This window comes from Misgurnus anguillicaudatus, chromosome 22 (assembly GCF_027580225.2).
Source record: "Misgurnus anguillicaudatus chromosome 22, ASM2758022v2, whole genome shotgun sequence".
NCBI lineage: Eukaryota > Metazoa > Chordata > Actinopteri > Cypriniformes > Cobitidae > Misgurnus > Misgurnus anguillicaudatus.
Window position 1 is genome coordinate 44,965,019 of NC_073358.2, and position 12,326 is coordinate 44,977,344.

General features: G+C 34.3%; 1 protein-coding gene across 4 annotated transcripts in view; it reads left to right on the forward strand.

Annotated features, from left to right (window-relative positions):
• The window catches only part of susd2 (sushi domain containing 2), a 58,907-nt gene extending 46,796 nt beyond the window's left edge, over window positions 1-12,111 (forward strand). For 2 of the 4 annotated variants that reach the window (XM_073860402.1, XM_073860403.1), the window contains exons 14-15: window positions 2,710-2,806; window positions 11,505-12,111. In XM_073860402.1, coding sequence (XP_073716503.1) covers window positions 2,710-2,806; window positions 11,505-11,559 — 152 coding nt within the window. In that variant the 3' untranslated portion in view covers window positions 11,560-12,111. The remainder of the gene's footprint in view (window positions 1-2,709; window positions 2,807-11,504) is intronic. The other 2 variants (XM_073860404.1, XM_073860405.1) reach the window with 1 other exon arrangement.
• The last annotated feature ends 215 nt before the right edge of the window (window positions 12,112-12,326 follow it).

Genomic DNA, 12,326 nt, shown 5'->3' on the forward strand with positions numbered 1-12,326 from the left:
TAAAGGATTAGTCCATTTTCTTAAAAGAAAAATCCAGATAATTTACTCACCAACATGTCATCCAAAATGTTGATTCTTTCTTTGTTCAGTCGAGAAGAAATTATGTTTTTTGAGGAAAACACTGCAGGATTTTTCTCATTTTAATGGACACCAACAATTAATACCCAACTCAACAATTAACAGTTCCTTTCAACGGAGCATCAAAGGACTATAAACGATCCCAAACGAGGCACAAGGGCCTTATCTAGCGAAACGATTGTCATTTTTGACAAGAAAAATTAAAAATATGTACTTTTAAACCGCAACTTTTCGTCTAGGTCCGGTCCAGCGCGACCTAACGTAAATGCGTAGTGACGTAGGGAGGTCACGTGTTACATATATAAAACGCACATTTGCGGATCATTGTAAACAATAAACTGACACAAAGACATTAATTAGTATCAGTTGACATACAACAACGTAGGAACGGTCCACTTTCTCAACACTTGTGAACACTGGGGCGGAGTTTCGCGTTCGTCCTCTGTGACCTCTTGACGTCATGACGTACCTGTATTGCGTGGGGTCAGCTGGTGCATCACGACCGAACAACATGACGAGAAGTTGTGCTTTAAAAGTGTATATTTGTTATTTTTCTTGTCAAAAATGACAATCGTTTTGGTAGATAAGACCCTTATGCCTCGTTTGGGATCGTTTATAGTCCTTTGAAACTCCATTGAAAAAAAACTGTTAAGTGTTGAGTTAAGTATAAAATGTTGGGCTCTATTAAAGTCCATTAAAATAAGGAAATCCTGCAATGTTTTCCTCAAAAAACATAATTTCTTCTGGACTGAACAAAGAAAGACATCAACATTTTGGATGACATGGTGGTGAGTAAATTATCTGGATTTTTCTTTTAAGAAAATTGACTAATCCTTTAACTGTGCAAAGCCCATCTGGAATGTATGTGTGTGTCAATGTACTTTACAGCATTAGACGTGCCCTACATCTTAACATATGTCTTTGATGCTCTACTGCGTTGTCTAATGATTCTTTGTATATCTGTATATTGATGCATGTTGATTAATAAAATCAAACGTTTTATGATGCAACAACATTACTTTGGCTTTGAATTGCTTGCCATGGTTTCTAAAATTTTGCTGGCTAATTTAAACAGACTCCAGTTTGAGAAACGCTGGATTAGGAAGGTTAGTGGAAGTGATATAAGAAATGAAAGAGATGGCAGTTCCACGAAAAAAGATATTCATGAGGTCACTCAAATATAAATGCACATCCCAATGAGACAGTCGCAAGGTAATGCAGAAAGGCGTTACGGGATGACTCTGAAGAGAGGGGGAGGAAAAAATGCCAAACGTGGCTGCTGGTGAAAATGCGACGTGAGAGTCGAGTGCGGCGGAGGAGTGTGACAAAGAGTAAAACTGATGGTGCGAGTTTAGATGCTGTCTTGCTCTTATTGCCATTCCCAAGGAAACGTGTCATCAGCGTCAGTCAAAGTTCGCCTGCAGCCCCTTGAGTGACTCGAAAAGCATGTGCAAAAACACACGTGCTGCTGTGTGACATCAACACAACAGCAACATCATGCAATTTGGATTGACATGACCATTCTCTTTAAAGGGACACTCCACTTTTTTTGAAAATGTGCTCATTTTCCAGCTCCCATAGAGTTAAACATTAGATTTTTACAGTTTTGGAATCCATTCAGCTGATCTCCAGGTCTGGCGCTAGCACTTTTAGCATAGCTTAGCATAATCCATTGAATCTGATTAGACCATTAGCATTGCGCTCAAAAATAACCAAAGAGTTTTGATATTTTTCCTATTTAAAACTTGAGTCTTCTGTAGTTACATCGTGTACTAAGACCGACGGAAAATTTAAAGTTGCGATTTTCTAGGCCGATATGGCTAGGAACTATACTCTCATTCTGGCGTAATAATCAAGGAATTTGCTGCCGTAACATGTCTGCAGGAGGCGCAACGATATTACTCAGGGCCTTGAAAATAGTACCCTGCTATTGAAAGTAACTAAGGGGACTGTTTTTGTGTGCTGTGTGCAGAAGAGTCAAGTTTTAAATAGGAAAAATATTGAAACTCTTTGGTCATTTTTGAGTGCAATGCTAATGGTCTAATCAATTATGCTAAGCTATGCTTAAAGTGGTACTGCCAGACCTGGTGATCGGCTCAATGGATTCCAAAACTGTAAAAATCAAATGTTTAACTCTATGGGAACTGGAAAATTAGCATATTATGGATAAAATGCAAAGTAGGCTTGTTTGCTTATATGCTTGGGGCCAAAGCTTTTAGTGATGAATCGCTGAATGTGTAATATTCCTCATTTGGATAAAGGCTTGTGCTAAAAAGATAAATGTAAATGTAGAGAATGCAAATGAAATGTAATTTTGTACACCGATAGTGCTCACGGCATATGTTTTTGTTACGATTTTGTTTGATGAGCTTCATCTTTCGTTTGATAATCTTTCGCTACATTAGCCATGTGAATTTCATTGGATTTTGGAACATTTTCGTGCAAATTCCAATGTAAAACTCATGGGATTTACACAAAATTGAAAAACAAAATCACTTTTCACATCACATGTCATCACATCATGTGTTTTTAATGTGAAATGTATGTGGACTAATGAAATTCATTTTCTGTTTTGTAAGGGTTTATATTCAACAATGTTTTATCAGTTGTGTTTTCTGCTTTTATTTACAGAAAATAATCTGGCCATAGTATTGGGCAGTATTGGTGCGGTGTTGGCATTGGTTGTAATGGTGATTGCGATCGTTGTTTACACAAGGCGACAAAAGAAGTGAGTCTAAATGTGTTTATTTTTAACATTTTCATTTGTTTAAAATTATATTTGATTTATTTATGAATGTCTGTTTTTCTGAAAAAGAAAAATCTGTCAAAAAATTGCACAGGTTCACCACATGGTACATCTTCAAGTTATCATGTTATTAGAACAGTTTTTTGCAAGGAAATGCCTACTAGACGTGCCATTGTTGAACACATTGCAATCATAAGTATCTTTGCGTTTGCGGGGTCTCTTTGGGTGATTCTCACGAAAACTTGGTTTTAAAAATGTCAAGCATGAAAATGTAAAAATTGCTTACATTTACTTTTTTCCCACCAGACATTGAAAAACAAAGTCTGGAGTGAATGGGAACATTAATTTAAAAACTTTTACTTATCATTTAATACTTTTTGTAACATAATTTAAAAAATTAGTCCTAAAAAATCTCATTACCGCAACAGTCAGAAAACATCAACACTGACATATTTTCAAAATGACATGACAAACCTGAAAGAACATAATTTGGAGATTCTGCACATGCATTTAAAATCAAAGTATTATGCTTCTATTCATTAAATTAACATTTAATAAGCATCTGTCGCGGTAATGATAATTAAAATGTCGTGTAAGCATTCTGACAAGACAATATTTCAAATTAACTGTAAAAAAAATGATCTTACCTGGTAGCCATCTTGAAGTAACTGGTCCATGTGCTTGGTCACTCAAAATCAAACTTTATTAAAATTCTGTATGTGTGCTTAAATTGTTCTCAAAAGGTGTTGCGGAGGATGAGAACATCAGGCATGGACACATCATTTTCCTAATTTTTCTTCATTATTATTATACATGAATATTCAGTAAATATTTTTTCTGTCATCTAAAGTAGTCTAGCAAAACATCCATTTATTTATTTTCTTAATATTTTTGTGTTAATTTGATTAAATTACAACACAACGCATGTTCAAACACAGCCGGACACATTGCGGTAATGAGAATTTCAGCAGAAAATGAGATAAAATTTACAATTATAAATTCTTATGTTGAAATCACACATTGTGCAAGGTAGAACACAGTATTGTGTTAATTCTGATGCTTTTTAATGTTACTATATTACACATTTTAAAGCTAAAATCATTAGTGCCGTGATGTTTCAATGGTTTCGTGAGAATCACCCCTTTACTGTAATTTATTGTACAAAGAAAATGTTTCATGTCGTAATTCGTCTCAACTTCCTGAAATGTCTACCTGCCATATATAATCTTGAAGTCAAAAAACTCACCTGGTCCGGAAACATGCTACTGTATATTCTTATGCCAGAGGCCATCAGAGACTCATCACAGATTTATTAGTAACACTTTATGGTCGTATTTGTTAACATTAGTAAATGCATTAGCTAACATGAAGTAACAAAAAGCACATGTTTGTGCCAATATAGTTATTTATGTTTACATTTTTTATGTTTATACATTTTTTATTATTTATGTTTTACATTTATTTATGTTTATTGTACTTTAGCTAATTTTAAAATTTAAAACTTTTTATTTTAAAAATGTATTAGTAAATGCTGAAATTAACATCATTTAAGATTAATAAATGTGGTATTGTTCATTATTAGTTCATGCAATAATTAATGCAATGACTAATGTAAACAAATACAACCTTATTCTAAAATGTTAATGATTTTTTTGTGAAAAATTGATAAATTTGCCATATTAATTCCATATAAAATGTTTGATTTCCTGAAACAATTTTTAATCATACAGTTCAAACAGGAGTGAAGAAATATGTTTTTATAATTATGAAAAAAAAAAACGTTAACTGCACAACCCCACTTTCCTCCGGTTGTATAGCCTGCAGCCTTCAGTTAGATCACGTCTAGAGTTTCAGCTATAGGGGGGTAATATGTCTCACCTGCCCCTCATAAAAGCCATCCCGCTTTCATCCTGTGGGGGAAGGTAATGTGAGCGAATACAACTGAAAGGTGCACACCTGTAGTGAGAGAGAGAGAGAGAGAGAGAGCATGGGGATGTATCGTTACAAATACTCTGATTAAACTAAAAGGTGTGACCGCATGCCGTCATAAACCCCTATATTTGTGATTATGAAGGTAAGTAGCAAAGCAGATTTCATCTCATGCTGTCTGTTTCTCTCTACCTGAGGGTATTTGTGTTACAGGCCTGTTACCAATGCTTATTTATCTGATTTTGTGTTAGCACACTTTTGACAAGCTCTTTAATACTGTAAATTCTTCATCCCAAGATGCTAACTCGTTTCTTGCGCTTAGTTGTTTGTACAACACTACTGCTAATTCACTATCTAAACCAAGACCAAAACTAGAGAGGTGGGGTGAAAATGAGTCAAGTCCAGATCAGCACTCATCACATTCATCTGAAAGATTTGGTCTTAGAGGGACACTCCACTTTTTTGAAAAAAAAAGGCTTATTTTAAAGCTCCCCTTTTAGCATAGCTTAGCACAATCCATTGAATCTGATTAGACCATTAGCATTGCGCAATGATATTATACAGTGCCAGAAAATCTCCAACTTTTGAAAGTTACCAAAGGGACTATTTTCGGGCACTTGAGTAATATCATTGCGGCTGTTCCCACCATGTTATGCCAGCAAACACCTTTATTATTATGCCAGAATGAGAGTATAGTTCCTAGCCATATCGGCCTAGAAAATCGCAGCTTTAATTTTCTGTCTGTCTTAGTACATGATGTAACTACAGAAGAGTCAAGTTTAAAATAGGAAAAATATCAAAACTCTTTGGTCATTTTTGAGCGCGATGCTAATGGTCTAATCAGATTCAATGGATTATGCTAAGCTATGCTAAAAGTGCTAGCGCCAGACCCAGAGATCAGCTGAATGGATTCCAAAACAGTAAAACTTAATTGTTAATTCTAGGGGAGCTGGAAAATGAGCATATTTAAAAAAAAAAGTGAAGTATCCCTTTAACACCAAGACCGGTCTCGAGTACTACAATAGTAGTTAGCATGGCAACTTCTAGAAAACCGAACAGAACCTCATAAATGCACATTTTATTCTAGTGCAAACTCAAGGTTAAAAGAACCTTATTTTTTATGTCACAGTATATTCTGGGATGGCCTTTTGTGCAAAATATGAACTTGGTTTATAAGGCCTTTATTAATTAGCACTATAGTTTTCACCTAGCTATCTGAACAGCATGCACTCTTAAAATTAAGATGCTTCATGATGCCATAGAAGAACCTTTTTTTTTTGGCGCGCGTTACCGCGATTATGTGCCTAGCCCGAAGTTAACTTTTAATCGATCTGGCTAGTGATTAAACTGACATCTGAAAAATACATTGTGGAAAATAAAAATGTTTTGGTTTACAAAAGACTTGGGGATACAGTGAACATGGATCACCGCTTTATGAGGAAGTCTGGAAGTTAAGTTTGGTACACAAAAGATGTTTATGTTGTTGCTGATAAACCGTCTATAAAGAACCTTTAATATACAAAGGCAAAAAAGGTTCTTCAGATTTAAAAAAGAAATGGTTCTTTAAAGAACCTTTGACTGAATGGTTCTATGAGGAACTGAAAATGGTTCTTCTATGACAAAACTGTGAGGAAGCTTTTAAGCACCTGTGCAATTCCATTATAATTTTGCTCAGGTAGGCATCTTATCATTTTGAATATATGTGTGTTTCTCTTAAATTAAACATTTGCAATTGCACGGCTTGAGTGTACCACAGCCAAAATACATGGTGCCAATGAAAAGACAGCACAATCTTGGTTGGACATTATTGATGCTGTATCAGACCTCCTGTAATCCTAAATGGTACCTACTATCCTGCAATATACGGTTTTGTAATATCGTATTGGAACCTCCTGTGTTTTTTTTGGCAGATCTTGGGCTATGTTGTAAAAAGTTATAATTAAAAATGTTTAGTTAATAAAGAATCACAAAAAAATTAAAAATTTGCACAATAGCATGCATGCTAAAACTTCACACATTGAGTTTGAAACCGCTCCCTATCCACTATGTAGTGCACTATATCGGGTGTCCGCCATTTTGTAGTGGTGTCCGATACCTGAGTGAACTACAGCATTCCCTGAATTTGTTCACTACTTCTTAACCAAAATGCACTCTGATTTTGAGGGTACATTCGATGTACACTCGCTCACACTATTTCCCATGATACATCGAGAGACAAACGCGTAACTGGAATCAGGCTTGTGCACAATTCAGAATTGAATTGAGAATGAGTCCTAAATTCCAATTCAATTCTTGAATTTGAATTGAATTTGAATTGATGTCAAAAACAAGATCTAGAATTACAATTCGAATTTGAATTAAAGGAAGCAGAACTGCAATTCAATAGAAATTCAAAGAAATTCACATACATATTATACAGTAAGTAAAGTGTTAAAAATAAAGCTTTCAGTATATGTCAGATATGATTGCATTACATAATCTATAAATTATATTTGTTTGAACTACTTGTACAGATTACATTAACAGAAAATGTTTTCCCCCAGCAATTAATGTTCAAAATTTTTTTATTTTTTTGTAATTGTAATTTTGTGTAACACGATGGAACATGACTTCATTTTCCAGAATGTTTTACTTTAACCAAGTATTTAAAATGGTTTCCAAACAATTTTCCAAAGTAACTTTCCTAATACTGAATGTATGTGAGATTTTTTTTGTGTTTTGTTTGTGGAATTTCTTTGAATTGCCATGAATTTAATTCCACTTCCTGTCATTCCAATTCAAATTCAACTTCCTGTAGGGCGGAGTCAATTCAATTCAAATTCAAATTCATGAATTGAATGGAGGCCAATTCTGAAATTCTGAATTGTGCACAAGCCTGACTGGAATCAGCTAAAGGATATTGACAGTTAACAACAAAAATTTACGTTTATACACTTTTGTTAGTTCTTGTTGTCAGTTATTCTCTACTTTTAAAAATAAACAAATCAGAAAATAGTATTTTATTTAAATTATAATACACATTTTTATCAAGCAATAAATACACAACAGTTGTTTTGTTCTCTTTATTATTACAATAAACCTGACAAATGTGACAAACAGTAAGAAAGTAGACTTTACCATTTCACAGTACAATCAATAAAGCCACAGGTGTAAGGGTTTATGACAAATCTCTGCGCTACATAGGGAATAGTGAACGAGGGAGCGGTTTCAGACACAGCATATGTCATGTTTATATAAGTTGCAGCATTAGACTTTTATCTTCCAGCCATATGCATCGGTCTTAGTTAAGTAAATAAACATCCAAAGCCTTTCTTTTGATGAGTTTATGCGGGTAGATACTGTGATTGTTGTTGTTTGTGTGCATTTATGGTGTACACGTCTTCACGTTGCCACATGTGTATCTACGTCGGCATCAGTGTGTTTCTTTTGTTCCTTCTTTCATCTGTTCATGTAGGTGTGTATCTCTGTGCGTCTGTCTGTGTGTGTGTCTTGCATGCTTACTAAACCTGCCTTAGACAACCTGGTACTTTCCAGCGATAGGGTTTCCCTGCAAGTTTCTGCAGGTTTCTCTCCCTCCTGCTGCAAAGTCATTAACACTGACACACACACACACACACACACATACACACACATGCATTGTTATTGTTCCTCATTCTGGCCCTATCACACATCAAAGTAAGATCTGAGCCCGCACAGGAGAGATGCTTATCAGTAAACACTTTTACCCGCTCAACAGTTTCTGTATCCTATAATTATAAAGGCTGATAGATTTATGAAGTTTATAAACATTTAGGAAAATGAGTTTAAGAGATTCTTATCTTTGTTCGGTTACAATTTACAGGTTAAATTTGATCATAAATCCTTTGCATGAAATTTGAAAGTATTTCTGATGCCAGTCTATTTATTGAAACTTTTTACATTTATGTACACTGAAAAAAAAGATTAATTGAATTTAATAATTTTTTTTAAGGTAAGTGGTTGCAATCAATTTATTTAAGCTACATTTAAACAAAAAAGATTAGTAAAGTAAAATAAAATATAAAACTTTTGTTTAAATGTAGCTTAAATAAATTGATTGCAACCACTTACCTTAAAAAAATTTATTAAATTCAATGAATCATTTTTTTCAGTGTAGTTGTCTTTATGCAACCATATTTTATTTTTAGAAACTGATTACAATCGGTTTCAGTACATGCTTAGCATGTATTTACTGTAAAGTTTCTTAACAACAATGCAAAATTGTTAAATGCGCTATGGAAATAAATCTGAATTTAAAGGGACACTCCACTTTTTTGAAAATATGCTTATTTTCCACCTCCCCTAGAGTTAAACAGTTGAGTTTTATCGTTTTGGAATCCATTTAGCCGATCTCCGGGTCTGGCGATCTTTCTTTTTTGTTAAAAACACATAAATTAGAGTTTATATTCAAATTGTTCTCTCCAAATGCAATCCCATGCAAAGCATGCTGGGAACTACGAGTCCACTGCCCTATTAGTAATGTTTTTATTAAAATCATTTATGTAGATTCAACACAAAATTAAGTGAATTTCCTTCTTAAAAATTTAAGAATTAAATTTAATCAATAATGTGTTGATTCAGAATTACTCAAATTATTCACATTTTTATGTTATTTTACTTCATATTTTGATAAACAAAACAAGAATTCAAAATAGTTAGCTAATTTTATTTTTGTTAAATTTACTAAGGCACATAAACACTTTTTACAGTGTAATTTCTACAGCTTTTTTACAGTGTACAAGAAGGTTTAAACGTTGTCACTGGGCGGTATTTTTTCAAAAAGTACCTTTGTATTTAGAAGGTGCATATTGGTTTCCAAAGGTACATATCTGTATATATTAGGACCTTTATAAAAGGTACAACTTTTGCACCTTTTTTTCTAAGAGTATCATCACTTTACGATTAAGATTTTTATCATCTTAGATCCTACCTGTTTCGATAAGATTTAGTATCCGGAAAACATATTCACTATTAACTATTAAATTTGCCTCAGAAAAACTCCTAATTAACTGCTTATTAAAGGTGCAGTGTGTAAATTTTAGCGGCATCTAGTGTTGAGGTTGTGAATTGCAATCAATGGCTTAGTCCACTGCTCACCCATCGCTTTCGAAACGCATAGAGAAGCTAAGATAGCCGCCACCGGAAAAATGTCATAGTCGGAGACAACTTAGTAAAAAAAGTTGGTCCGTTAAGGGCTTCTGTAGAAACATGGCGGCACAAAATGCCGACTTCCACGTAAGGGGACCATCGCAGTACGTAGATAAAAATGTCTTATTCTAAAGCAATAAAAACGTAACGGTTAAATGTAAAAAGGTCTTTATACACCCCTGAAGCATTTCTGTCAAGAGATCCTTTAAAAGATCCTATAAAAATTACACACTACACCCTTAAAACTCAGTTAGGTAGCTGTGTACACTGTAAAAAAAAAATCCTTGTTGCACTTAAATTTTTAAGCTTAATCAACTTGAATTTACAATTTATTGCAACTTTCTTTACCAGTAATTCATTGTTAATTCAAGTTGATTAAACTTAAAAAATTAAGTGCAACAAGGAATATTTACTGTTAATTTAGGTATGTGGTAGGATAAAGGGATATATTAGTGGCGCTCGATGCGAAGTTCGTCACAACATGTATGTAGCCTATGTGCCCTATGTGCATCACGTGTCTTGTCAAAATAAGTGCCTGCTGCAGACGCGTCTAAAGGGTTTATGATAAAAGAGACGTTTGCCAGATACTCGCATAATCTCATGCGTAATCAGAGTTTACTGTTGAAGGAGTGTCTTGCATGTATTTTGCGAACATGAGCGTCTCTTTTATCATAAATGGTTTTGACGCGTGTGCAGCAGGCGCTTATTTTGACAAAACACGTGATGCACATTGTTCATATGACGCAACAAACACATATTTTGAAAACACGACACACATGACACTCCGAACACATATTTTAAATTTGCGCCCCTCGGATGAGTCGCCACTGGGATATATACAGTATGTTCATACATTTTATATAAAGCTTATATTCTACTAATAAGCGACTAGTTAAAAGTGAGAATTGGTCCACATATTTAAGTTTCTGCTGTACAGATTTGCTTGTGTTGCTAAAAATTTCTTTGGATATTAGAAATATCTTGCTGTTACATATAACATCTCTGATATTGCATTAAAATAAGTTACATTTCCTAATATGTGGCCCTACCTGTAAAAAACCTAATCTTGATATCTTTCATGTTAACTGAGTACTGTCATGTCAAAAAAGAAAATTAAAATTAAGCCAAAGATTGAAATCAAATTTTGATGCTTCTACTCTCATTATTAGATTATGAGTTTTCACAGACAGGGTCAGATACTGTATGAAATGAAATGTTGTTATTTGCTGGGTCAGCGTGTACCAGCCTTTTGTACGTCCTCCTTTAAATCGGTTCTCACAGCCTGGACCGTTGGGCGGTGATTTATACGGGAAAGCAAAAGATGATAGTCTCTAATGAGCTCTTGGAATGCCATATAGAAAAAAGCCTCGAGGATGTTTCTGTAAATAATGGCATGGACAGTTCTTAAGAGACAAGACATTCTGTACACCTGTGGCCAGCCAATGGGAGGAGACCTTTTGTGTGCAAACCTGCAATTTTAATGATTAAAAGTCTGTTTTGAAATTCCTCATCTGGTTTTGATAATAAAGACGCACTGATGTTTTTTGCATATTAGTAATGATTTGGTTTTTGTTCCCTTTTTCAGACAAGCAAAGAGACAACAGGACGACAAGGTGACCTATCGTGCAACAAACCTGTGATGATTGATCACCAAATCCATTAGATGAACATCTTCATACAGTACATTTTGTGCAGGTGTTTTATTGCCAGTTTTAGAATACTTAAATCTTACAGAAATTTAAATGAAGACAAATAATGACCATTAGATACAGGAATAGTTCATAGTTAGTTAATTCTAGACACTAAACACTGTTGAGCAAAGTTATTATTTGCAACTTCATCTACTTGCAACTTTTACAATGGTCTGCACCACTTTGTAAAGGCTATAAACAATAGCTCTGTACAGCTACACTACAAAATAGAGAATCTAAGCAGTTTCTTAGCAGCAATGGCATAGCAGAGCCATTTTTTTTGTTCACCAGAGAACCATTTAAGTAAAATGTGACCCTGACCACAAAACCAGTCTTAAGTAGCACGGGTATATTTGTAGCAATAGCCAAAATACACTGTATGGGTCAAAATCATTGATTTTTCTTTTATGCTGAAAATCATTATGTAAAGATCATGTTTCATGAAGGTATTTTGTAATTTTCCTGCCTTAAATATATTAAAACTTTATTTTTGTGAGTGGATGCAGTTGCTAAGGACTTCATTTGGACAGCTTTAAAGGGAATTTTCACAATATGTGGATTTTTTGCACCCTCAGATTCCAGATTTTCAAATAGTTGTATCTCGGCCAAATATTGTCCTATCCTAACTAATCACATATCAACGGAAAGCTGATTTATATGATTTTTATACCACGGGTCTGTTGAATGCTGTATTCTGATTGGCTGAGAAATGTTCC